Source organism: Diplotaxodon limnothrissa, linkage group LG15 (assembly GCF_057381915.1).
Source record: "Diplotaxodon limnothrissa isolate DT_005_m linkage group LG15, D_limnothrissa_male_GT1.1, whole genome shotgun sequence".
Classification (NCBI taxonomy): domain Eukaryota; kingdom Metazoa; phylum Chordata; class Actinopteri; order Cichliformes; family Cichlidae; genus Diplotaxodon; species Diplotaxodon limnothrissa.
In genome coordinates this window covers 21914173-21940207 of record NC_140610.1, presented here as the reverse complement: position 1 = coordinate 21940207, position 26035 = coordinate 21914173, and the positions used below count along the sequence as shown (strand labels likewise).

At 42.3% G+C, this 26035-nt stretch overlaps 1 protein-coding gene across 1 annotated transcript; it reads right to left on the bottom strand.

Moving 5' to 3' along the window:
* Positions 1 to 1595: 1595 nt before the first annotated feature.
* On the bottom strand, positions 1596 to 25779 carry cad (carbamoyl-phosphate synthetase 2, aspartate transcarbamylase, and dihydroorotase). The gene is made up of 45 exons (XM_085373365.1): positions 25632 to 25779; positions 25361 to 25537; positions 24098 to 24237; positions 23793 to 23922; positions 23516 to 23658; positions 23056 to 23197; positions 22787 to 22958; positions 21262 to 21447; positions 21025 to 21134; positions 20682 to 20824; positions 20412 to 20543; positions 19208 to 19441; positions 18895 to 19116; positions 18614 to 18802; positions 17963 to 18087; positions 17248 to 17381; positions 16762 to 16874; positions 16002 to 16166; positions 15833 to 15918; positions 15420 to 15666; positions 15017 to 15115; positions 14590 to 14814; positions 14210 to 14392; positions 13913 to 14131; positions 11087 to 11254; positions 10806 to 10988; positions 9961 to 10065; positions 9270 to 9518; positions 9083 to 9164; positions 8624 to 8790; positions 8280 to 8444; positions 8074 to 8205; positions 7681 to 7882; positions 7400 to 7590; positions 7132 to 7272; positions 6953 to 7042; positions 6084 to 6222; positions 5347 to 5540; positions 5169 to 5243; positions 4803 to 5015; positions 4501 to 4626; positions 4259 to 4414; positions 4067 to 4168; positions 3447 to 3541; positions 1596 to 3201 (listed from the first exon to the last, which is right to left on the bottom strand). Exons 2-45 carry the CDS (start codon positions 25449 to 25451, stop codon positions 3102 to 3104), a joined length of 6705 nt encoding a protein of 2234 aa, XP_085229491.1. The 5' UTR covers positions 25452 to 25537; positions 25632 to 25779; the 3' UTR covers positions 1596 to 3101.
* Positions 25780 to 26035: the final 256 nt, after the last annotated feature.

Genomic DNA, 26035 nt, shown 5'->3' with positions numbered 1-26035 from the left:
AAAGCTCTGATACGTATAAGAATTTTCTCAAAGGACTTCTAAATACCCTCTTGGTTTTACAGCTTGACTTGATGAGCAATAACACTGTGATGGAAAATGTCTTTATTCTATGTATTCATAACATATTTTAACAATAGAAGAATATAAGGGGCACCTTTGGGGGTGGGAGGTATGCCCCCCACACCTCCACCAGTGATGGCCAGAAAGGGCACCTTTTGCACGTACGAGGACGCACACATGCACACTGATGCACGCGCGTTCGCTCATCCGAAAAAGCGGCACTTCCGGGCCACGCGATCCCCACTGCGCACGCTCTATGGCCTCCATATTAATGATCAATGATAACTGAAGAGGAAGCTTGAACCCTGGCTCTGGACATTTTCATGACAGTGACAGTGCAGACATCTGCATGTTTTTTTCCATCATAAAGACTGTGATATGAAGCATCATCAAAGTGTCACTTCAGTAATGCTGCTGAGAGAAAGAAGTGTTCACTCGTGTTTTTTAATAGGTGACTTAAAACACCAAACTCTAATTTCAGGGGTTTATTTTAAGTTTAAAGAATATAACAGCTGGTAAGACAGCTGGTTTAGTCACTGTGAATGTTAAAGGAGATTTGTTAAACCATTGCTTAATGGCCCGTTAAGCAATGGTTTAACAAATTTGCAGTGCAAGTCACTCTTTACTAACACATTGTAGATCAGTTTATCTACAATGACACATGATTTTTGAAGTTTTGTGTGTGAGGGTTTAGTCTCTCACACCTTACCCTTTCCTCCCCAGTATCACAACAGTATGACTCCAAAGTACGGTTCAGTAAACAAACAAGGACTCTAAAGTCAGAACAGAAAGATGCAGTTGGAAGATAATTGATTGTGTTTTTATGACGTGTAGTAAACTATACCCCTCTTCTTCTTCTATGTTGTTGTTCTTGTGTGTGTGTGTGTGTGTGTGTATACCTTAGAAGTCAAAGTATACTAATACTTTTGTAAGTATTAGTCATACTTACAAAAACATTAAGCGTCTTCCCCCACCCTCAAAGACAGACAAAAAAAGGTTTTTGCACGTACCACTTTTCCACGACACCACACAGCCAGCCTGAATGCATTTTAGATGCATCCTGAAGCGAAATCAGTTTAGTTGCAAAACTCATTGACAAACCAATGGCCATTTTTTTCAATTTCCATTAGTCTAACTACAATACTGAAGATATAAACCTTTGTGGATCCTTGAGCTGTTAAATGAGCTTTGAAGTATTAAAATAATTTACATAGTGAGAAACTTGTTCTTAATCAAGTGGCCAATTTAGACATGACCTTTGCCAGTACTGAGTCAGGATGAGCTCACAACCAATCATCCGTAACTACAACGACAAGATCCAAACAAGACATTAAATTATGTTACTAAAAATTCTGAAATAATTTGTGGGTATTAAATGAAATCAACCACAAAGAGAAACATCCTTTTTCATTATTTATTTCTCCACATGACACAGAAGTCGTTCGACACTTTACAAACATCCGTTTGGATTTTGATTTTAAAAAAAGTTTGTCAACAGTGTAAGAAATTACTGATAGTTACGGAGATTACCCCAAAATCATCAAAGACTGTGCTCTGAGGATATTTGTGCGTTTCCACTTGCAGTTAATGCAACACATTTGAAGAAAGGGAAACAACCATTTCATACAACCAAGGATGTCACGACTCTGAAACAGACTGAAATCATGATACAAACATGTGCAGTAAGCCGTATCGTACCATTATACTCATGTAGAGCTGGAATGATGAAGGTTTTCCGGTAACCTAGAAATATATTAGACACTTAGTTTTGCTTTTGCTCATTTTAAAACAAAATATCAATCGGATTGTTTGGTGTAGTAAAAATATTTTTTTCTCTATTTTGTTAGAAATTTTCTTTTGAAAAACCTCGAGGCGTAAACCACCATTGCTGGTTTTCAGAGGACTGTGCCAACCCAAACAAACATCTGATGAAGCTGGTCCAGTAAATTGGTCTAAACGTAAAAATGCATTCAGGATTTATCTTCTTTGACATCCTCATTGGTCCCTTTAAACATCATTAATCAGATGCAGCAGCTGCAAATTATATATATATATATATATGTAAAAAAGACATCGATAGTAGCACCCACTTCCTATTTCTTCCCTTTGCTCCTCGATTTGGCTCATCGATGCACAAACACTGATCATCTCTTAACCATTTCAAACAAGACAGATTCTGGTTCTATATTTTAATTATGTTAATGGTTTTAAGACATGTAAAAATAAAGGAACCTTGAAATACAGCAGGAAAGAAAACAAGTAAACATTTGTGTGACTGGAGAAAAAAAAAAAGTTCTGTGTTACAGCAGCATGTTATAAACTTTAACTCAGTATTAAATCTAGTATTTAAACCTACTTGCACCCCTCGGGGGCAGGAAATGAGAAATGTATAGATTTCAGAAAAGATACATTTTTGTTTCTCTGACAGTTTGTAGGACAAAGAAGCAGCACACTGTCACAATCAGCAGGGCTGATTGTGTGTAGAGTGAAGGGTGGACCCAAATGCAGACGGAAACAAAAGGCAAAATGCAAGGCTAACAATAAACTAAACTGGGTGAGCTAAATTAACTTAAAAACCTACAACAGGAACATGGACTTGACGCGAGGAGACTTGACGCAACTTCTTGGCTTGCAAACAAAGCAGACGATCTGACAATGACACACTGAAAACACAGGACTTAAATACACAGGAGGTGATTAGGGGAAGTGGGAACACATGGAGGAACAGCTGACTGACATGAACCTAATGACAGGACGGGGGAAGTGAAACTAAATACAATGAACAAAGAACACACGACTCCTTCAAAATAAAACAGGAAACACTGAAACTAGACATGACAACACAAGCTTAACAGACCTAACACGTGATGAACGATACAAGAACTCAAACATAGAAACCAAGGAAACAATAATTAATAACTGCCTTTCCTTAACTAAAGCTAAATAGGAATGACACAAACTAATCACATATCTAAAATGAGACAAATACAAAATGAACTCAGAGCGCTGGGTCAGAGACCCAGCCTGTGACACACACTGAGTTATCGGCCCAGTACGGTGGCCAGCAGGGCCATTCGGATGTACATGCCATTCTCCGCCTGACGGAAATATGCCGCCCTCGGGTCTGTGTCCACCTCCACACTGAGAGAGAAATAACAAAGAGAAACAGATCATTAGTCCACTTAATCAACACAATAGCAAATAATGTAAGGTGGGTTAAAATAAAATTCAGTTCAAATTTAAGTTAGTTAAAAGAAATCGTACTGAAATTAGACATTGTACACAAAACGTTACATTTCTGCAGCCCATTTAAGGGCTCAAGCAACATTTAAACAACACAGCTGGAACTGATATTGTTGTCAGACATTTGACTGAGCGCGTCTCACCTGATTTCATTGACTCTGGGCAGCGGGTGCATCACCACCATCTTCTGTTTGGCTCCAGTCATGATGTGAGGAGTGAGGACGAACTGACCAAAACACTGAGAGAAACAACAGAGTCACAGTTAAAGATCAAAAATACTCCGGGATCATCCATTCACATGAGACCTGAGCTGATTGGTTCTGTCTGCACCTATGAATGCTTAGCTAAAGGGTTCCACTTCCATATTTCCCCACACGCTTACATCTGTAGAGGGGTGAGGGAACGCCTTCTTTCTCGCATATCTTCTTGTTTTCTTAAGACAATTCTATTTAATAGTTTTGCCTCTAGAAATATTTCATTTGGAAAGAACTTTGTGACGAATAACTGAACAAATCAGCTGCTTTCCACTAAAGATGAACTCCAAATGCAGGCAAACTCCAGCTTCACCAGATGGAGTCAGTGGAGTTTGCAGTGCAGAATAGTGGATTAGGGAAAATGTCACCATGAGACCAACTGAACGATATCAAAAACGATTACCGGGCCAGCATGAGGCAGGAAGCACCAGGCCTAACTACAGATGCGCTGTGAGTATATGCAAGTATCTGTGTCACAAAATAAAACCCGTCGGTGAAATGAAACTTACGGCTTTGTACTCCTCCTCAGATGCAAACCTCTCCTTCTGGATCCTCGTCATGTAGAGGACGTCGGTGTCAGGCAGAGCCTCCTCGATGCTGTCAAACTCCTCCTGCAAACAAACATGTTTTTTAAAATTAGCAGTTTTTAGTACATATTTGTGAAAACTCCTCTTTGCTGTGTAACCATGTTTAGTCCTCACCTGTTTGATGCCCTTTGAGGCCACGTAGCTGACGATCTCTGCTGGCATGTGGAGGTTTTTGGGAGCCACGTAACGCAGAGTGATGCGGTACTGGGTCAGCAGTTTGGCGAGGGAATGAACCGTTCGGCCATGTTTCAGATCTCCAACCATCGTTATCTGACAGACGCCACAGTTTTAACATGTTTTCATGTAAAGTTTTATTCTGGCTGAAGATTAAATTAAAAAGGAATCATGTCGCTCACCGTCATGCCGTTGACCGTTCCCAGCTCCTCTCTGATGGTGAAGACGTCCAACAGGGCCTGAGTGGGATGCTCCCCGACACCGTCGCCAGCATTGATCAGCGGCTTACGGCACTGACGGGACGCGCTCTGAGAAGGAGGAGTCACGTGCGTAAGATATTAAAAACTCATCTTCAAACTAAACAAGCATCAAAAAACACACAACAGGGTGCTGCTGCAGTTACTTTTATGACCAATTAGTCTTTATTTTCTGTTATGTAAAGAAAACTTTTAATAAAAAAAAAAAGTATCCATCTAAAATCCACCTCTACAGCTCCAGGTGTTGGGTGACGCAGCACGAGGACGTCAGCGTAGCCACTCATGATCTGGACAGAGTCCGCCAGCGATTCTCCCTTCAGCGAGGAGGAAGTGGCCTCGCTGGAATGGACGACGGAGCCGCCCAAACGCTGCATGGCCGCTGCGAAGGAACTGCTGGTGCGAGTGCTGACCTCATAGAATATGGAGGCCATTACTTTACCCTGAACAGGAAGGCATGAGGAATGAGGGATTACTTTAAGGTACCTCATCATTCTATAACTTTGGTCATGTTTGATACGAACATCCACCATTGTAACAGCACATAACTGAAATTAGTGAATAGTGCAGTAACATGAGGCACGTTTAGGAGATACCTTGAGTATTTCCAGGCTTCGTTCCTTCTGAACCATCAAACGTAAAGTGTGAGCAACATTGAACAGGTGTGAGATCTGAAACAAACGAAGGACACAAAAATAAGCTTTTGTTCAGACCCGAGATCTTGTTTTAAACCTGTCAGCATTCCCAGAGTGTGTTTCATCTTCTTCGGCGTACCTGCTCCTTGCTGAACTGTCTGACAGACAAGATGTGCTGTCCCACCAGTGGGTGAAGCAGAGGAGATATCTGCAGGTGTGACACCTGACCAGGAGGCACCTGTCCTGACCCAGACTGTGGGGACAGCAGCCTGGACAGTGGGGGAGGATGGCTGTACCCGTCAACAGCAGCGGCTGGTGGGAGCATGACCATCTCTGTGGGGATAAGAATCGCAGTGTATCAATGACTGGAACACAGCAAAGGTGTTTCACTGAGAATCAGCAGGAGAACATCAAACAACTTTAATTAAACTTGTTTTTATACGGCAATGAACAGTTTTGACATACTTGATTAATGGACATACCAGCTGAACATGTGAAATGATATGATAACATCTGCTTCATTTTTTAACCCCTCTTTCAACTTATTGATACCTTTTGCCTAAAGAAGGCTTTAAAAATCCCCTGTTAAGGCCAGTGTGGCGAGAATAAGGCACGGCGGGACCACGGAGTATCATTCGGAGCCATCTTTATTTACATCTCACCACTACACACCCAAACCCCTGAGTCCCCGTGTTTTTAACTAGGCGGGCGTGATTAAGGATGCCGTGCAGGTACGTCCGCCCTCCCTGCACGGCACCGCAGACCACGCCCCACCACAGCCAGGCAGGCTGATAATACACTGGTAGAAACATTGGGAGAAACCCTCGAGGTAAAACAAAAATCTGCTGTTCCAAAGCATTCTGGGAGCTGTAATACCTGGTGGCAGGCCGGGATCAGAGGCACGGTGGATGCGGGGCGGCAGCAGGTAGCGGCTTTCTCCACCAATGCGTCGTGGGCTCGCAGCTCGAGTCCGCACTCCATCCCGGGGTGGAGTTGGACGCCGACGCTCAGGAGTCTGATGGAGCAGAATTAATGTAAACAAAACACATGAAGTAATCCCCACATAGAGGAGTTCAAGAAACACTCAAAACAGTTCTAAGTACAGGCTTTAAAGGTTTTTGTTTGTAATTAAACTCTGTTAGCTGTACGTTCACCAAATTCTGTGAACTTTTTAGATGTCATCTACGCTCATAAGAAAGAAGACCGGGGATATAAGCACCGGAAAAGAGCTTCCTCCAAACGGTGGCGTCTAAGACCTCTTTCTTAGAAATAAAGTGAGGAGCTGCTATTCCTCCACATTTCAAAAGGAACAAGTTGATACCTGCTGTTTGCCTCCTACCAGACATTTCAGGCATGGAAGAAACACCAACTTTAATCACTGATCTGAACCTCTCGATTTTGCTTGCTGTGTCTTTTACAGCATTTTAAACTAATTACATCTAAGAAGTTCTTTTATTCTATTTGTTGAATGAAATTCTAGTGTTTTCTTTCAGTTACGTTTACTTAGCATCAACTAGCCGATATCTGCTGCTGTGTGCACGTTCTTCATGGCTATGGCTGCTAAAGAAGTGTGTTAGTGTTGGCAGATAACTTCACTCTCTTCTTAAATCTGGTCAATTTTGGCTCCAAAAATAATCATGGCGGTGGCCAAAACACCAATGTGATGTAATATTATTGTAGAGTCTTTATCTTACAACAGAAAGCATGAAAGGCAGCTGCATTATTACCGCATTCACTTTTATTACCATTGGAGTTTCTTTGACAGGTTCTGGAGGATGGGTGGAAGAAGTGGGCCAAGCCTTCACATCCTCACCGTAACCTGGAGGCACGAGCACCTGAAGGAGACAGGACACGTACTTTATTAGATCAACTACATTTATTCTCTTTGTTTTCTTGTTCAAAAGCAAAACGCACGAATGCTGACCTGGCCGTCGATGTAGGCCACCTCTCCTCGCAGGACCACGCGGCGGACTTTACCTTTCACCTTCATACCTTCGAAAGGAGTCCACTTAGACTTAGTGAACTGCATGGCCTGAGGAATAACCCACTCCTGCTCCAGGTCCACCTGAAAGACACGTAATTGATAAATAATTAGGAACATATTTCATCAGAGTACGGATAGGCTGCTAATTACTGCATCAAAATAATGTCTCCTTAAAATGAATTCCCTTTAATTGTGTTTGTCTGTTTACCTCCACGTAGGTGTTTTCCTGAACGGGCAGGTTGAAGATCCTGCGTGGATTGTCATAAAGACGTCTGGTAATATCATCCAGAGTCAGACGTCCATCACTGACGGCGGTGAGCAGCAGAGGCAGCATTGTTTCCAGACCGGGGTAACCAGGAGGAGGACGCTCACTGTTCTTCTCGTCTACAGAGTGAGGAGCTAGCACAACAAAACAAAAACCGTACAGTTCAGGAAGGTCGAAGACAAGTCTGTCTGCATGATCGTGACAGAAAATGAATGCTCTCTGACCGTGGTCTGTAGCAAAGCAGTCGATAATGTCCAGATTTTCCCAGAGTGTCTCCATGTCCTCGCGTGTTCCCAGCATGGGTCGAACCTGCGCTCGACCGTCGCCGATCTGCGCCACATTGTCCTCACATAGGAAGAGGTGGTGAGGGGCGACCTCGCATGTGACCTGGATGCCCTTCTGCTTTGCAGCTCGGATTACCAGGATCTGAAAACCATTAAAAAGTATTAAAACTGTAAGAAAGAATCAAAAAAATTAAGATAAGATGCACTTTAACAGCCGAAGCAATCGATAATAAAACAAACTAATTAAAAGTAAAATACCTCAAATCCACTAAAATAGTTTAAAATAAAGTAAAAGTTGCATAAAATTAACAACAATAAGAAACAGCTCTTTACCTCCTCTTTCTTGGCCACGTGACAGATGTGGACTGGCCGCTGGTACAGCTGGGCCACCATGAGGATCGCCGCCACCGTCTGCTTCTCAGCGTGAGCCACGATGGGCATCTGCTTGGGCCATTTCTCAAAGTGCTTTAAACAGATCCACACGGTTAGGGCTGAAGCATCTCTAATGGCCTTCCAGCAACACTTAAAATCCAGCCTACCTCCATCCACAGGGAGACGTTGTCCATCTTGAGGGTGGAGTATGTGTCATTCAGGTACATCTTCAGACCGGCGGTCTGGCTGGCGATGGGCGGCAGGACAGCAGCGTTGTCCGTGGCAGCGCCCACATACAGGGCGTAGTCGCAGCGGCTGCCTGCTTTGGCTAACTGGTGACACAATATAACAGGAGTCAATGTCATATCGCTTCAAATTTTACTGAATACTGAAGTACTCATTTCTAATCTTGTCCTTTCTGGTCACTGCCAACAAAAATCTTAACATTTCTGCATTAACAGGATCAGCCAACAGATTAAAAAGCGAATACAATTTAAAAACGTGGGTTTACCTTCTGCACCAGAGCCAGATTATTAGCATCAGTGATGGCGGGGGAAGTGTTGGGCATCGCACACACCAGGGTCACTCCTCCTGCCAGAGCAGCTGCTGTGCCTGAGGAGAAGTCCTCCTTATGGGTGGCGCCAGGCTCCCGTAGGTGAACGTGGACATCGATCAGACCTGTGATTCAATCAAAAACCAAAATACTTCACCCGGTATCTTTGTACTAGTTTGTCTGCATAGCTCGACTTCAAATATTTAGAAAAAAACAGTACTATGTGAAAAAGAATTAAAATGAGAAGCTGAACTATTAGTGCAAGTAATTGGTAAAGCTTTTAGTAGGATGAAGTATTTACTGTTTAAAGAACCTCAGTTTTTGAACAACTTTGCTTTAAAGACTCAAGAATTCCTGTTTCAGAAACAAACATCTAAGATGACATTAGTGTTGTTGTTGCCGTTTACGACCACTCACCGGGCAGACGGACGAGTGTCTGGGATGCCATGCTGTCAACATGAGTTTTCACTGGTGGAGTCCTTCCAATCTGACGAAGAGCCTGCAAACGAGTCACCCTTTATTAATCATGTTCCCATAGAACCACATCACACAAACATCCTAACAAAACAAAAAACAAACAACAAAAAAAAAACAGATCGCGTACCTGAACAAAGAGCTTGGTGCACTTGATATCGATGATGAGCGGGACAGAGTAGTCGATAGCCATACGCCTGGTCCTGTAGCCTTTGGTGACAAAGGAGGAGAGCCTTCGACCTCCGCTGTTCCTCATGGAGAGGTTAATGACAAGGTCGAAGTGGTTCTCCTCCAGGTAGTTCATGATGCTGCGCTGCTTCTCTTTGGTGGCACATTCATCGCTGTCGTACTCCTCAAACGGCCAATCGATTGCAGTCACCTGTACAAGGAGACAAAACAAACTTAAAGACAATATCTTAAAGAGTCTTAAAGTTTCTATCCTGATTTCATCCTGTCATAGATTAATAACACTATATTTTAAGTATTAAAGTACTTAAGTGAACGCCACAATTATGAACAATGACATTTCTAAATACATTTCTGCTGTTTTTCCAAAAGCTCTAGCAAAATAAAACATTTTTACAGCTACATTGTATCCATGTATAAGTGCTGCTCATCTGGAATCTTTGGTTTAATGTGCAATTCAAGAGGAATGATAAAGATGTAAAGGGTTACCAGGATTAAAGCATTTAAAAACAAATACACACAAACACGACCATATTCATGAGTCACTCACAGATGTGCCACTGCAAAATAAGTCGATTTTGATTTAAATAAAGTTTGTTACTCCAAAAAAACGAAGCCTGTGTTAAAAGAATTACCTTGACTCCATGCTCTGTGTAGAAGTCAGCCGTGCCCATGCTGGCATACAGGTCATATCCCAAAGACTCCAGGGCCTGCACGGTGGGCAGCAGCTCACTCTTGTTCTGCAAACACAAGTCAATGCAAATAGTTTGGATAAACAATAAAATCATAACATCAGTGCTGAAAGCTGGAAAAATCTATTTCGTTTACTATGCTTCACACAACCGGAACACTCTGCAGATGCTCCTTAAAATCAGATCACTCTTAAACTTCTTAAATCTATTGTGGTAGACAGACAGTTTCAGTTTCAGCTCATCTTATCTGACATCGATGGCCTTTTCATACAGTTCCATTTGCTGTTTTTTTAACCCAGCATTCATATCTTTAGACTTCCCTGAACCACGGTCGCCCCTTAATATAGTTTTTCTATATAGGAAATATATTATATTTGAATATATTTTCTATATTCAAACAGATCATAATATTTCAACGCCGCAGAAAAATAAATGTGGTCCGATGATTTTTATTCCATTTGTGTTGCTGAGATAGTTTTGATCGAGTTTAACTACATCTGGTCTCATGGTGATAATATTTACAGTTATCAGCTGTTGGTGGAATCATCAACAGCTGCTGCAAAAACAAATAATCAAGGTTTGTTGCTTTTCTCGTTAGAAAAGTAGCAGACGCATAAAATCTATTGTTTATTCCCATGTGACTGACCAGCCAGAAAAACATCTGCACCTTTAATGTGCCACTAAAATGCATCATTCGTACTTCCAGCTGCATCACTTGTGAGCTGAACTCACTGTTCACATCTGGATCCCTATCTGTTGTGTTTTTGTCAGTCGAAACCTTTAAGTACCTTATAGCTGCCGATGGAGAGCAGGATGTTCTTCTTGGGGATCTTGAAGCCTGTGGAGAGCATGGCTTTGAGGTAAGCCTCGTACCGGTTCTCCCCAAAACAAGCTACTTCTCCAGTGCTGGTCATCTCCACCCCGAGCACCACATCAGCTCCGGCCAGCCGAGAGAAAGAAAACTGAGGGACCTGGAGGACATTGAAGCAATCCGTGATGCTCAGTCAGATGAGAAGACAAAAGTGATTTAACATGAAGGGAAATTTATGATTGCTTCCACACTGCTTACCTTGACTCCCACAATCCCTTTCCCTTTCATCAGGCCCACTGGCTCCACGTCCTCCCCCATAATGTACTGGGTAGCCAGAGCCACCAAGTCCACTCCCAGCGTCTTGGACACAAAGGGGAAGGAGCGAGAAACTCGGACGTTGCACTCGATCACTTTGAGCTGGTCATCCTGAGAGAAAAAACACAGCGGTGAATGAATGCTCTGACCAGTGTTGATAGAAGACATAACTGTCCTTTGCATTATTGACACAGCTTAATTTTCACAACTTAATGAGGACTTTCAGGGTCTGTACTTTACAATGTAAACACCTTAAAGTAACGGACAAACAATGCCATCTGTGGTGGCTGTAAACGGGAAGAAACATATCTGTAGCTTGTTTTCCCAAATCTACAGCAAAAGCATCACATTTACTTTTATTTTTCATGGAGGTAACTTGTTAGTTTGCTTGCTCTGCATGAAGATGACATAACTCTTCTATGAACGACTGGCACCAAGCTCAGCTTCTCTCAAAAACTAACACTGCATTAATCTTTGCTTTCCTGGTGTCCTTGGTACTCGCTCTAACACAGCGGTCCCCAACCCCCGGGCCTCGGACCGGTACGCGAGTCGTTTGGTACCGGGCCGCGAGAGTTGAGGCTCAGGTGTGAAATGTATAGTTTTCAGGGTTTTTAATCAGTTTTCAGCGTTATTTTGTTATCGTTTTTATCGTTAACTCTGTTTTCCTGGATCTTTTCATGTGTGTTATGAATAAATCTTTTTTTGGTACCGGTACTAGTTTTATTTTGTTGTATTTATCTGTGACACCTTAAAGGCCGGTCCGTGAAAATATTGTCGGTCATATTGCGTGGCGCAAAAAAGGTTGGGGACCGCTGCTCTGACGCATAGTTTTTGTTTTTTTAAATGACCCCAGCTGCCTTTTAAAAGCTTCAGGAGCACAACAATGAGATCACCTGAAAAAAAAAATCCATGTAGCACTTGTATATTTCTGTTACACCAGAAAATAACCCCCAAACATTTCTAGGTTTTTATTAAAACCCCTGGAGGGTCCTAGAAAAATGCATACACTATTGGGCTTAGAGCCACAAATCGACCACGCCCAAAAAAGTGCTATAAAAAATTTATATATTAATATTTTATTCCACTTTAAATTAGCCAATCTTTTAGACCTACTTCTCCTTGAAATATTCATGTCAAGTTTTAATTACATTTCGCGGATTTTAACCCTTTATATCCCGGTTTCGTCACATGAGCGCACTGCTTTTTTTGCCCCAAAAAACATAAAACTTGAATATTTTCCCCAAAAAACATTTGAGGTAATATTCAATTGTTATTATAATTAGGCCTTTAGATGGACTAAAGATTGGCACCAACATTCATTTCGATCGCCTTTTATTTTTTTTTTTCCAGGACCAGAAAATGGTCTCCAGGCGGCAAATGCTCCTCCTCTAGGCCGAAATAAGTGCATCGTGCCGGGGTAAGTCGCGACGATTACCGGGGCACGATCACCGGGGACCCGTTTTTCCAGCACACACGCCCGATAACACGTGACAACAAATACGTCATTTCCTGTTGACTAAAAAAAAAAAAAAAAAAAAAAAAAAAAAAAGCACCCTCTCACGGTCCTAGGGACCAAAAAAATTGTCCCGCCCGATCAGCGGGCGAAGCCGCTGCTGCACGCCGGAAATGAGGCTTCATGTCCCGCAGGTCTATCTAAGCAGCCCGCTGTTTTCCAGCCCGGGGTCAAATGTGGAGCAAGGGCGCCACCCGGTGGACAAATAAAAAAATTACAACTCTAAGGCCCGTCCTGCAAAATGAAAATGAACGCTAAACATCAACGATCCCTTTGACCGTAATTAATTTGCAGTGAAAAATAGCGTTTATAATGGGTTTCAATGGGGCACAAATCGACCACTAAGCACAATAGTGTAAGTTTGTCTGTAGCTTAGCCACTGAAGCTAATTGAAGGAAGTCAGACTTGAATTTTGAAATAAAATCATATCAAACTTTTTTTTGGAGAATTTGGCTATAGTCCATTCAACACTGTGCAAATGGCATGTAATCAAAATTTGAAAATAGCCACAAATCGACCCAAGATCCTCCAGGGGTTTTAAGTACACGCAATATTTTCACTCTCACATTTTACTCTGTACTGGAAGACTTGTTCATTTTCAAGATTCATTCATCCATCCATTTTCTTCCACTTTATCCGGAGCCGGGTCGCGGGGGCAGCAGCCCAAGCAGAGAAGCCCAGACCTCTCTCTCCCCAGCCACCTCCTCCAGCTTATCCGGGGGAACACCAAGGCGTTCCCAGGCCAGCCGAGAGATATAATCTCTCCAGCGTGTCCTGGGTCTGCCCGGAAAACCTCGCCCAGGAGGTATCCAGGGGGCATCCTTGTCAGTTGCCCGAACCACCTCATCTGGCTCCTTTCGATGTGGAGGAGCAGCAGCTCTTCAAGATTCTCTCAAATAATTTTTCACCATATAAACTAAGGTTTTTTTATTTAGGCGTCATAGTTCTGAAGAGAGATATGTGTTTTTTAATAGGTGGACATTTCTGCCAGCAGGTTGGGGATTAAAAAGGTCGATCATGCTTGGCTAATTTGAGCAACTGTGCCAACTTTACAAAACTATACGTTTTTATACCACAACTCCCAGTTCAGCCTTAAATGCCAGAAGAAGAAGACTAGTCTCCCTAAATCTGACTCTGTTTATTACCGGAATCTGGAAAATACTGTAAGAAAGCTACATAAAGTATCAGCATTGAGTAACAATTTAAATTCACGTCCTCAGCAACAGCATTTAACAGTATTTCCATGTACTTCTTACCTTTGCAATTAACTGCAGGTTAAACGGCCCGGTGACTTGCAGCTCCTGACCGATGGCGTGAACGATCTGCATGATCCTCTCTATGGTTTTCTGATTGAGGTCCTGAGGCGGTGTCACCAAGGTGGCGTCACCAGAGTGAACTCCAGCGTTCTCCACATGTTCAGAAATCGCAATGCCCATCACTACACCGTCACATGCGACAGCGTCCACGTCTATCTCCTGCGAAATTTATAAACAGTACAGCCTCAACTTGATAATAATCAATAATTCTGCTGTAATTATCGGGTCTTTAACTACCTTAGCCTCCTGAATGAATTTAGAGATGACCACAGGGTGTTCCTTGGACACTGCTACAGCGTTACTCAGGTATTTCTCGAGGTCGCTGTCACTGTAGGCGACGTTCATGGCCGCTCCGCTCAGAACATACGAGGGGCGAACGAGGCAGGGATAACCGACCGTCTCGCAAAACTTCACAGCAGACTAGAGCAAAGAAGAAACGTAAACGTCATCGAACGCTGGCTTTGCAACTATTTTTCTTAGTGTTGTATGTACAATAGTAAATAACAGTAAATATAACTTACTAGCATATTAAGGCAACATTTGAGGGTTAAACATCTTTAACTTTACAGACCGAGACATCGGTGACATAAAACGAGCTCATCGTCAGTCTGCTGTACCTCAGTGTCTGAGAGCTCCTTCCACTGCGGCTGGCTGATGCCGATGGTGTCCAGCATTCGGGAGAACTTGAACCGGTTCTCAGCGCTGTCGATGAACTCGGGCGAAGTCCCCAAGATGTGGCACTGCTGGCGGTGCAACGACATGGCAATGTTGTTGGGAAGCTGGCCTCCCATAGACAGGATCACTCCCTCTGGGTTTTCCCTTTCATAGATGTCCATCACCACCTGAAAGATGCATAGAAATACTCATCTCTAACCACGAAACACTGCAGATTAATACGTGTACAAGGAAATTAATAACAGTGTTAGAAAGTTTGAGGGGATGACTTGCAACAAAGAGCCCAGAGGCTACTTTCACCCAAAATGTGAGACTTGAATCAAGTCACATTCACCACAATCACACTTTCCCGTATCAGCTAAAACTTACCTCAAAGGAGATCTCATCGAAGTAGAGGCGGTCGCACATGTCGTAGTCTGTGCTGACTGTCTCGGGGTTGTAGTTCACCATGATGGTCTTATAGCCCATCTGCAAATGGTTTGATGCTTATTTCGTAACATTTGGATTACTGGCTCTGGGGTGTAATAATACGTGTAATAATCAACACAATAAATGACAAAAAAAGATCTAAATTTGTATGTTTTTTCATAAATAAGTAAATTAATCCTCTCAAGCTAAAAAAAAAAAAAAAAATAGTTTAGTAAAGGAAATAAAGAGATGAACTGAACATGGAGGCGGTTCTTCCTGCTCCCTGGATTCAATTTCAGTGAGGTAAAAGACTAACTCAGTCATAAAGAGAGCATCCGGTATTAAAGTCTCACGTAGGCCTTACCTTCCTGAGCTCGGTGATGCACCCAACAGCGCACCAATCAAACTCCACGCTGCTGCCGATGCGGTACACGCCCGAGCCGATCACCATGACGTGCTGATCGTTGAAGCTCAGGTCGTCCTCTGTGCCGTGGTAGGTCAGGTACAGGTAGTTTGTGTAAGCCGGCCATTCAGCCGCCACTGTGTCAATCTGCTTCACCACTGGCAGGATGGACCAATCGTGACGCAGCTTTCTGACGGCCAGCTCTGTGCTGTTAGAGGGAAACGTGGATTCAGTGATAGAGGACAAACCAAGGAAGTTTGGATTCTTTAAAAGCACTTTATCTAAAATAACATTTCATGCTGATAATACCCTAATCACAGAGAAAGTTACCATTAAGTTAAACTAAGACAGTGATTATTTCCTTTCCTACCCACCTCTGTACAGCCAGTGCTATCTGCTTGTCTGAGAAGCCCAGCTGCTTGGCCTTAAGCATCACCTCTGGAGGCATGGAGCTCTCATCCTGGACGGAAGGAAATTAATCCAGCATCTTAATCCATTTTGAACAGCTCTTAGTTTTTTCACGTTATGTCTTATCGGCCTTACCTGATTGTAGGTCTCCAGCAGCAGCTCGTGGTCGGCGATGTTTTTCATCTTGTGCAGGAACCAGCGGTCGATTTTGGTCAGCTCATACAGCTTTTCCACAGTGTAGCCAGCTTTGAATGCTGCCGCCAGCACAAAGATACGCTTATCTGTAGGAGTCTGCAACTCCTGGTAAGCAGAGGGAGCACAACATACTAACTGTGAAGTAAAGTACTGCTAGTTATTTGCCAGCCATGAGCATCAGCTCAGACATTTGGGCTTATTTTCTCAAAATAAATAAATAAAAATAAATCAGCCACACACATAGTAGCAGAACATGATTAACAGCATGCAATGAAACATTCCTCAAAAAACCCAGAAGCAGGAAGCATTACAGTAGTAGATCGCTCAGGGGAGATCTGGCACCATCTACTGGTCCCGTTAAGACAGAACAATACAGTTTTGACCTTTTAAAATGTCCTTATCACAATCATTTATAGGGTCACCATCCTAATAGAGGCGTAGTAAAACAGATCAACATGCTTTAATGTGCTGCACCATCACTCATCCTTAAAAGTCGATGGCATTGCATAGCAAAAGCACTAATGTTGTGTTCTGACCAAATATGAAGCAAATCATTGCATGTTTGGCTGAAAATGGTTAAAAATCTTTCAACCTGGGATAAAGTATTTGCTGACACTGTGCACTGAACAGGTTGTGCAGCAGCAAGGCATTTTTTAACCAGTACAACCATTTAACCTGGACTTCAGCTATGGGAGGTTACCTTTTCAGAGACAGGCTTGATGGTGTGGTCAAAGCCAACACAGTTCTCATCCACCATCCTCAGAGCTTTCTGGAAGGCTTCCTCAAAGCTACGACCAATAGCCATCACCTCCCCTGTCGAGGAAAAGGTTCAAGCACTGAGCACAATATCCATAATAAGCACCTGACTTACTGGCTTCTCTGCCCGCACTGGTAAAGGTTAACTTTATAATCAAACTGTGAAATAAAGCAGTAGAGTAAAACTTTAATGCCCTCATGGAGAAATCTGCTGTGATAGCAGTGCAGAAAAAATGAATAAATAAGAATAAAAAAAAGAAAGAAAAAACATAGTAGGTGCAAAAAATGACCATGTGAATTTATTGTTAGCTTTACTGAGACCAAACTAAGTATTTTTAAAATGCTCTGGAATACTAACAGTACTAAATCTACTACCTATTTACAATTTGTTACAACATATTTTTGTTCCAAGCTCGCTTTTGCCTCTTACCAACACTCTTCATGGAGCTGCCTATCTTGGTGGAAACCCTGAGGAACTTGCTGAGATCCCAGCGAGGCACCTTCACCACACAGTAATCCAAACTCGGCTCAAAGTTTGCCGTCGTTGAGTTTGTCACTGAGTTTCTGGACAAAAATACAGACGCAGTGCAAATATTTTTCATTGGTGAATCGCTTAATTTAAAGGCGCTTTACAGTTAAGACATTTATGCCAAAAAATAAAAAAACTACAATGCTTATGTTGCAACTGCTCAAAGCAGCTTTGTCAAAACAATAACTTCAAATTAACCAAACTGCCAGCTGTGCAGGTGATGAATATCATCTTGTTTCCAAATTTCTTTGCTGATGAAAAATTGTGAGCACGTTTATACTAAAAAAAATGATTGAATTTCAATGATCAGATGTCTTTAAGTGTAATGATTGACTAGCTACATGTTTCCTGGGTCTGTGTGACACTGTGGGGTCCACATGCAGTGAAGGCAGAGAGTCTGTGCTGCCTTACTTTACAGGCATCTATGCATCACAATTATTTTTTGGTCGTTTAATATACAAAAATTGATTTTAAGCTTGAATACTTTAAACCCCACTTTTAAAAAATGTTCAGTTTGGCAGAATACTGGAACGTCTTTGTTGGATGTCATCATTCTGTAAAAGCAGCGATGCCCCTGTTAGTTCATTATCCGCCGTTCTTAAGCTGAGAGACGTACTTGAGCTGTGGCAGCGGGATCCCCAGACCAAGTTTAGCTGCTACGTAGGCCAAAGGATAACCAGTCGCTTTACTGGCCAGAGCAGAGCTCCGTGACAGGCGGGCATTCACCTCAATGATGTAGTACTGCAACACATTATACATAGAAGATACAATTCAATCACAGACATTACGGGAATTAGACCAGGAGCAGGAATACCAGCTCCCCATGCACACAAGACCTGTTTAAAGGCCTGTTCTGATACATAAAGCCTATTCATACAAATCTATTCCTGGTTTGTATGAAATGAACTTGGTCACATTGATACCTAAAACAATTTTCTTTTAAAACTTATTGAACTAGGATTTACATAGCAAAGACTTTTTACAACCTTGTTTTGGAGCCAAAACAGTAAATGTAAGCCGTTGACATACCTGGCTGTTACATTATCTGCAGATCCAGCCGCACACTCTGTACATCCTATAGCCATATAAACTGTATATACTTCAAGTCATGTTACCACCCATGCTTATTTCAATATACCTACACTTTCTGTACTATTACAGCATGTCACTGGCTTTAAAATAAGGAAATGCAAAACAGATCCACTTTATAGGTGAACACAGTCCTATTTGTGCTTTTCATCACCCAGGTCTTCACATATATGCTTACCTGTTCAGATTCGGGGTTAAGAGCGTACTGGATGTTACACTCTCCCACGATGCCGAGATGTCTGATGACTTTAATGGCCGTGTTTCTCAGCATGTTGTACTCGCGGTCATTAAGCGTCTGACTGGGAGCCACTACAATGGATTCCCCAGTGTGGATACCCAGTGGGTCGATGTTCTCCATATTACACACCTAAACAAGAGGAAACAACAGCCACTTTAAATCACCCTCAGTTTTTTTTTAGTGAGTATAAACCGTTTGTTCTCTGGTCTCCTTTTACTCACAGTCACACAGTTGTCATAGGCGTCCCGGACCACCTCGTACTCGATCTCCTTCCAGCCTTTCAGGGATTTATCCACCAGCACCTGAGAGGTGTGAGCGAATGCTGCCGTTACCAGAGAGGTCAGCTCCTCTCTGTTGTTGGCAAAACCGGAGCCGAGGCCTCCGAGAGCGAACGCTGAACGAACCAAGACGGGGTAGCCAAGACGCTCAGCAGCTGCCACCGCCTACAGCAGAGTTAATCAGATAAATTTAGACTTCACTGGGGCAAAAAACAATCCAGAAGCTATTAATTTATAAGCGAACACGTCTCCTCACCTGTTCTACCGACAGAGCTGCTTCACTGGGAGCTACATGCTCATTGATCTCTTCCATTTTCTCCACAAAGATTTTCCTGTCTTCGGTCATCTCAATGGAGGAAACAGGAGTTCCCAGAACCTGCACTTTATATTTCTCCAGAACGCCCAGCTTGGTCAGCTCTACACCGCAGTTCAGAGCAGTCTGACCTCCAAAAGTCAGCAGGACGCCGTCCGGGCGCTCATTTTTTATCACCTGTAACAACAAGATGTAATGACACGAAGCACTCACAACACATGAAAATGAGACAAACAGCTCTGTGGATTTCACACTGGGAATTTCATCCCGTCCAAGACATTTGGAAGTCTGCAACTGAACTAAAAGCAGCTTAAGTGATCTTTGATTTTTTACTGTAAAAGCCTTTTAGCCTCTTCGTTTCCACTCTATACTGCCGTATGATGGATGCAGGTAGAAAGCTGAGCAGGGATTTTTATATCTTTGAGCCAGCACATTTTTACAGAAACGTATTATGAACACTGAAATTTAAAAAGAAAAATAATAACATAAACTACATTAAATAAACCTGGGCAAAGAAGGTAAAAATCTGAGGGAATATTTGTCCTCAAACTTGTTTCTTTTCATTATCATTATTAATCCGCACTCTTATTTTTCCTCTTACTAATTACTGGCTGTTGTCTCTATATTGCATCTATATAAAAACCAGAGTGGAGCAACGAGCTCTCTTTAGTCCACCAGCACCACCCTTTATCTTACATGATGACTTCCATGGAGCCGCGGATTTAAGGGCTGCAACACAAAGCTCATGTTTTGCCTTTGCTTTTAAACACTTGTGCTGCATTCAAGTGTTCAACCAAACAAAGTGATGGACCACGTAAAAGTGTATCTTATCCACAGTAAAGAAATAAAAATAAAGGTTGTCCTAGAACCCACTGTCCCAATTCCTACAATACAGACACAAAAGAAGACTGAACTACCTTCAACAGTCACCAAAGCTACAAACACACCTGTACAGAACTGCTCTGTGTTCTTTGGTGGGCTGTGATTATGTGAGACCCCTCAGTCTTTTAGACAAACACAATCTGGGGTCAATACTGACTGATCCGAAAAAACAAACAAACAAAAAACAGTTGACCTACAAATTTCACTGTGTCCACAGTTTCTCTTCTTTCATCAGTCACAGAGTTGCAACAGAGAGAATCCATACCTGAGTGACGTACTCTGCTGTAATCGGCAGAAAGTAGACTTTGTCAGCCAGATCTTTGGAGGTCTGGACAGTGGCAATGTTGGGATTGATCAACACAGTCTGGATATTCTCTTCCTTCAGAGCCTTAATAGCCTGGAAAACAGAGCAGAGTAACATCAGGAGGCACAGAAAAAAGTCCTCTGCGTTCAAGTGTTCTTCTTTAAATCCTGAATTAACCCTCCGCTTTACACACAGCCCAAAATAAGACCAAATAGCTCCTGTTTCACAGACCTGCGAGCCGGAGTAATCAAACTCTCCAGCTTGGCCGATGGACAGTCCACCTGAGCCTAGGATGAGGACTTTTTTGGATCTGACATGCCCTTCAGCCTTTGGGGAACCAGTGAAAGTGAGGTGGTCCATCAGACGCTGCTTCACTGGAAAAATATCACACAAATTGCTACTTATTAGTTGTTACACAAGCCAGACTTACAAGGGTTTCTCTTCTTCACAGGCATAGTTACATTACTACTATTAAATACCAATTACTACTGAAAACTACAAAAGTACTTTAGACATAAATTAATATGCACCACAACATTTAAGATGATAAAAAATGAAAGTTAAATTGGAATACCAGATTTTCCAGTGTTGCCCTCTTTATGGTCTTTCACCGTTTCAATGAAGACATCAAACAGGCCGACCAGATCTGTAGGACCAGCCATGTGCTCTGGGTGGAACTGAACACTGGATGAAAGGGACCACAAATGATTTAATTGGGTTTTTTCCGGCCAGTACAGAGGCACTTAAGGCACCAGAACCAGTCACTTCTAGAGTGAATCACCACTGGACTCCATCTTTCACCGACTGTTACCTGAACAGAGGCTTTGTGTTGTGTACGATGCCCTCGTTGGTGTGGTCGTTAGCATTTGTGAAGAGCACGTCCCAGTCTTTGGGCAAAGTGTCAGGGTCGACAGCGAAGCCGTGATTCTGACTGGTGATGAAGCAGCGCTCTGTCCCATTATGGATGCACGGTTGGTTGTGTCCACGGTTACCGTACCTGAGAAACAAGAGGAAATAACACACTAATTAAAAGATGGATAAAAGACATTTCCCACGGTTAACAAAATCTATAATTATACATTTAGCTTAACCAAGGTGCCCTCTAATGAGGCATTATTATAGCAGAAGCTTTAATTAACTTGGCCTTTAGATTGTTCATCCAGGTACAGACAAAGCACATTTTAGGACGACTTGTTTGACACTTGTAGTCTTTCAGAAAGAATCTCCACAAACAACCTGTAATCTGTCTGATGGGATGCCAGCCACATTCCAGCAGGACACATGCTGCCCACTCCGACCTTCAGACTCTGCCGATGGCAGCTTTATCAGGCTGAGTCTCCCATAATAGATATGGCTACAGAATTTGGCAGACGTGTTTATTCAGCCTTTTTCAGAACAACGACGCTCAATCCAACCCTCTAGTGATCATAAGGGAGACGCCAGAGTGCTGAGAACAGCAAAAATCTGCATTTCACAAAGAAAGTGAGAGCGTGAAAACCTGTGTATCTAGAGAGAGTAGAGGGTGCCCTCAGTCACCCGAGGGCTCAGCAAAAGACAGACGTCAGTGAACGCATCACTACAGATTCACTCAACTTTTTACAGCTCAACCTTTAAAAGGTGCGTTCAGGCTGGCTAATGTGTGTTGTGTAATCTTAGAAACAGTTTGAAGGCAATATTAATACTTGCTTGAGTCATGCAATGACTGGAATGTCAGCGACAGGAACACAATGATCCTGCCAGGAAGGCTTGCAAAATATGAGGACGTCCTATTTCACAACTTTAAGACAAGTCCACATCTACACTAGAACATACAGTGAGTTCTTCATTCACATGTGCTCACCCTTTCCACCAAAGGTCATGAAATTCAGCTTCTGACCAGCTGTTCTCACAACAGTGCAGCTGTGGGCCCGGAGTAAAAAGATGGAGCAAAGGTAACTTAAACAAATTTAAATAAAATGTTTTCACACCATCCACCTTCACAAAAATTTCACTCTGGATCTTTTTTTGTTGTTGCTCATGAAGGATATTTTTTTCTTGTGCTTTTAAATCACTTGCTGTTTAGTCCAGCTCCAGCTAACAACACCAGAGCAAGCACTGGCTAACAAGCCTGCGGAAGGGTTTCGAATTTATTACAAAGAGAAAGAGGTGTGTTAAATTGAAGAAATTAGTAATCATGTTAAGTTTACAGGACTGAAAATAATTGAATACATTTTTCTTATAATGGAGCACCATTACTTTTTGATAGTAAACGTTGGTAAAAGTTTAAAATCACTTAAGAATCAAAGTTTAACAATTTATCTTTCAGGTTACGGAGGTGTTGAGTTTGAGGTACTCACTTCATCTTGTAGGTCTTGGCTCCAATGACCAGAGAGAGCAGCTGGTGTCCGAGACAGATGCCAAAAACTGGCTTTGGTTGGTCCACAGAGATCACCTTCCTCACGTTGTTGATGGTGGCCTGACAGAGCTGGGGATCCCCGGGACCATTACTGACGAACAAACCATCAAAATCTGGAAAAAGATGAGAAACAATTATTTATGTAACCACTGATAAAAGTGGTACGAGTTCCCCTGAAGAAAAATCCCCGACATAGCGCGTGTTCCTGACCGGCGGTGTCCAGCGGGTGGTCCCAGGGTACGACAGTAACACGGGCTCCTCTCTGAGCCAGGCAGCGGATCTGGTTGTACTTGATGCCACAGTCCACCACTGTGATACGAAAGCTGCCGCTATGATTGAACACTTTTGGCTCCTGGAGACAACCAAACAGAGAAACATCTAAATATCTGACAGGCACAAAACAAGCAGCAAGCTACCTGCTAAACAATATGTTTTGAGACAACTACAGACAAAAGCTTTTTATTTAGTTTAAAACCTCTTACTTGAGCTGAAGTGTGAGCGCTAAACTTTTCCTATGTTTTAGAGCTTTAAAAAAAACCTTCACAAAATTAGATCCACAGATCAAATCTCCAAGTTTCTAGTTTATCAGTAACATAAATAACGCCCTCCATTAGCACTCGAGAGCTGGCAGAGCTTCGATGGGACTGTAACAAAACTCCTGGTGGGTTACCTTCATGGAGACCTCTCGGACCAGGTTCCTCTTGTCGGGATTATCGAAGGGAATACTTTCCTCAGGAGTCCCGTCCACTATCAGCTTCCCCAACATGGTCCCCTTCTCTCGGATCTTTTTGGTCAAGCAGCGGGTGTCAACACCTGAAGAAAATGGAAACAGTTTGTAGCATTAAATTGAAAAGCTTGCATCTGATTATTTTATGCATTAATATATATTACAGATGCTGAGCAGTTTTCCAATTAAATTACGCCCATTTTTATTCTGGGTTTCTGACCTTGTAATCCAGGAATGCCTTGCTCTTTGAGCCACTGGTCCAGTGACTTGGCTGAACTCCAGTGACTGGGACTTTCAGACAGTTCTCCAATAATCAAAGCAGCAGCGTGGATCTTGTATGACTCAAACCACTGAACAAGACAACAACAGATGAGACAGTGTGTTTTATCAGAGTTAAGACTTCTTTCATTCAGATAAAACCGTCCCACAGAAGAAAAGAAGAAAAATCCTGACTCGCTTTTCCACTTTAAATATGTTAATAAGTTTGCAAATTAATTTTCACCTGGAGTTTAAATAACCGCTTACCTTGCTCAGCCCGAACTCTCCCTCTTCATCCATTGGCACACCATAGTTGCCAACCAGAGGGTAAGTGAGGGTCAGCAGCTGGCAGCGGTAGGATGGATCAGTAAGAGCCTCGGGGTATCCCACCATCCCCGTCTGAAACACTAAACACACAAAACATTCTTGAGTACATCATATCAACTACAAGAGCTTAAATCTGCCAGACAGTTAATAATAATTAGGTTTTTTCTTTAGAGTCAGAGAATATTAGCAAACTGAGTTCTTTTCTTTTTAATGCACACTGATGCACTTTCAATAACAATGAAACTCTTATGGTTTAGGACTTGGATGACTTTTTATCTCATAATTATGATTCTCTCATATTTAGTACAATTATATCTTTGTATCTCAAGTGTTGTATCTCATGAGACGATATCCAATTTTTTTCTTGTAGTTCATAATAAACAGTCTCATTATTAAGACATCCCATATTACCTGATATTAAAATTATTTCAGTCGTTGCTGTTGGAAAATACAGATAAATGTGGAGTCTCTTGTAGTCTGAGTGATCACTCAGACTAGAAAGTGCATTAATTACCAGTATTTCCCATTTGATTAAATGAACTCATGCGGCATCTTTAACTGTCTACATATGATGACTGTTTATTGAGAACGAAATGTGTTTTTCGATCTCTATAGTCGATTATTTTATTGTGTTCTACCTACTTGTGTTTCTGTAATAAACGTTTGAAGGGATTATAACACCTGGCTGGAATACAGTCGCATTCCACCCGGGTATACGTCCTCCATCCAGCATACGCTTACATTTTTATTTATCATTTTAACGTTGCGTGACTCATCTCTGCAGTCACGCATACTGAATGTCAAAATCTGACCTGATCCAAAATCACTATTATCTTATCTTTAATTCGGCATGCTTATTACGACACAGCAAGCAGTTTCCTAGTCACATCTGCCTGCCAAAATACACACAGGTGGGCGCTGAAGGTAGAGGTGGGCGCATGGCTGTGATGGCGTCACTAAATTCCACTCTTTTTCAATGGAGTTTGGCACTGGGGGGGGGGGGAACGTTAGGAGGATTTGGCGCTTTACAACTCTGAACCATGAGCGTCTTGGAACAAAGGGGCAAACCACACCACACATCCAGATTACACAATGTACCAAAGCAAATGTTTAACCCATGCTGAGTTATATTATACACAGGTGGATTATGCACAATAATAAACTGAGAGTCTGAGGTAAATTAAAACAGTATAAAACACGTACCAACTTCTCCGGATACCGACACGCTTGCACCAAATTGGCGGCCTTTGAACGTCGTCCCGTCCTCCAGGATCAGGGTTGCCATATTTGCCATTTTTTTGTAGTGATTACAGCTGAAGCTAACTGCAGATACCGATAACTGAAGGATTTGTGACGAGTCCCAGTTTCCACGTGAACGTTCTGCCGCGCGGAAGCAAGAGATGTAGATGAGACTGAGTCACAAAATACTTCAAAAAACACCAATAAACATGAGATCTGGTGGCCAAAAACAAACCTTTGAATGTTGAAACGAATCCAATTTCAATCCGGGAGAAGCAAAACAAAGAAAATATGTTTAGGTTGACAGTTTAGAGTTTGTTCGGACGGGACGATGAGACCAATGTGTTCCACACGCGCCGCCAGCAGCGTGGAAGTCGGGCAGCAGGCCGCGACGGTAAGTTTGACGAACTGAGGCTTCACGTTTCCGCTAGGGATTTTCAACATAAAATACAAGCGTTACAACGAGATTCGGAAATTTTTTATGGTTCAAAAACAGATGTCATGAGTCCAGCTGAAGCCAGATGTGTCTACAGAAAAAGTTTTTTTTAAATCATATTTGGTATTAAAATAAAAAAATAAAAAAATGTAGAAATAGACTTTTCCATAGGAATATAAAAGCAAATTTTAGCTAAATAGCTA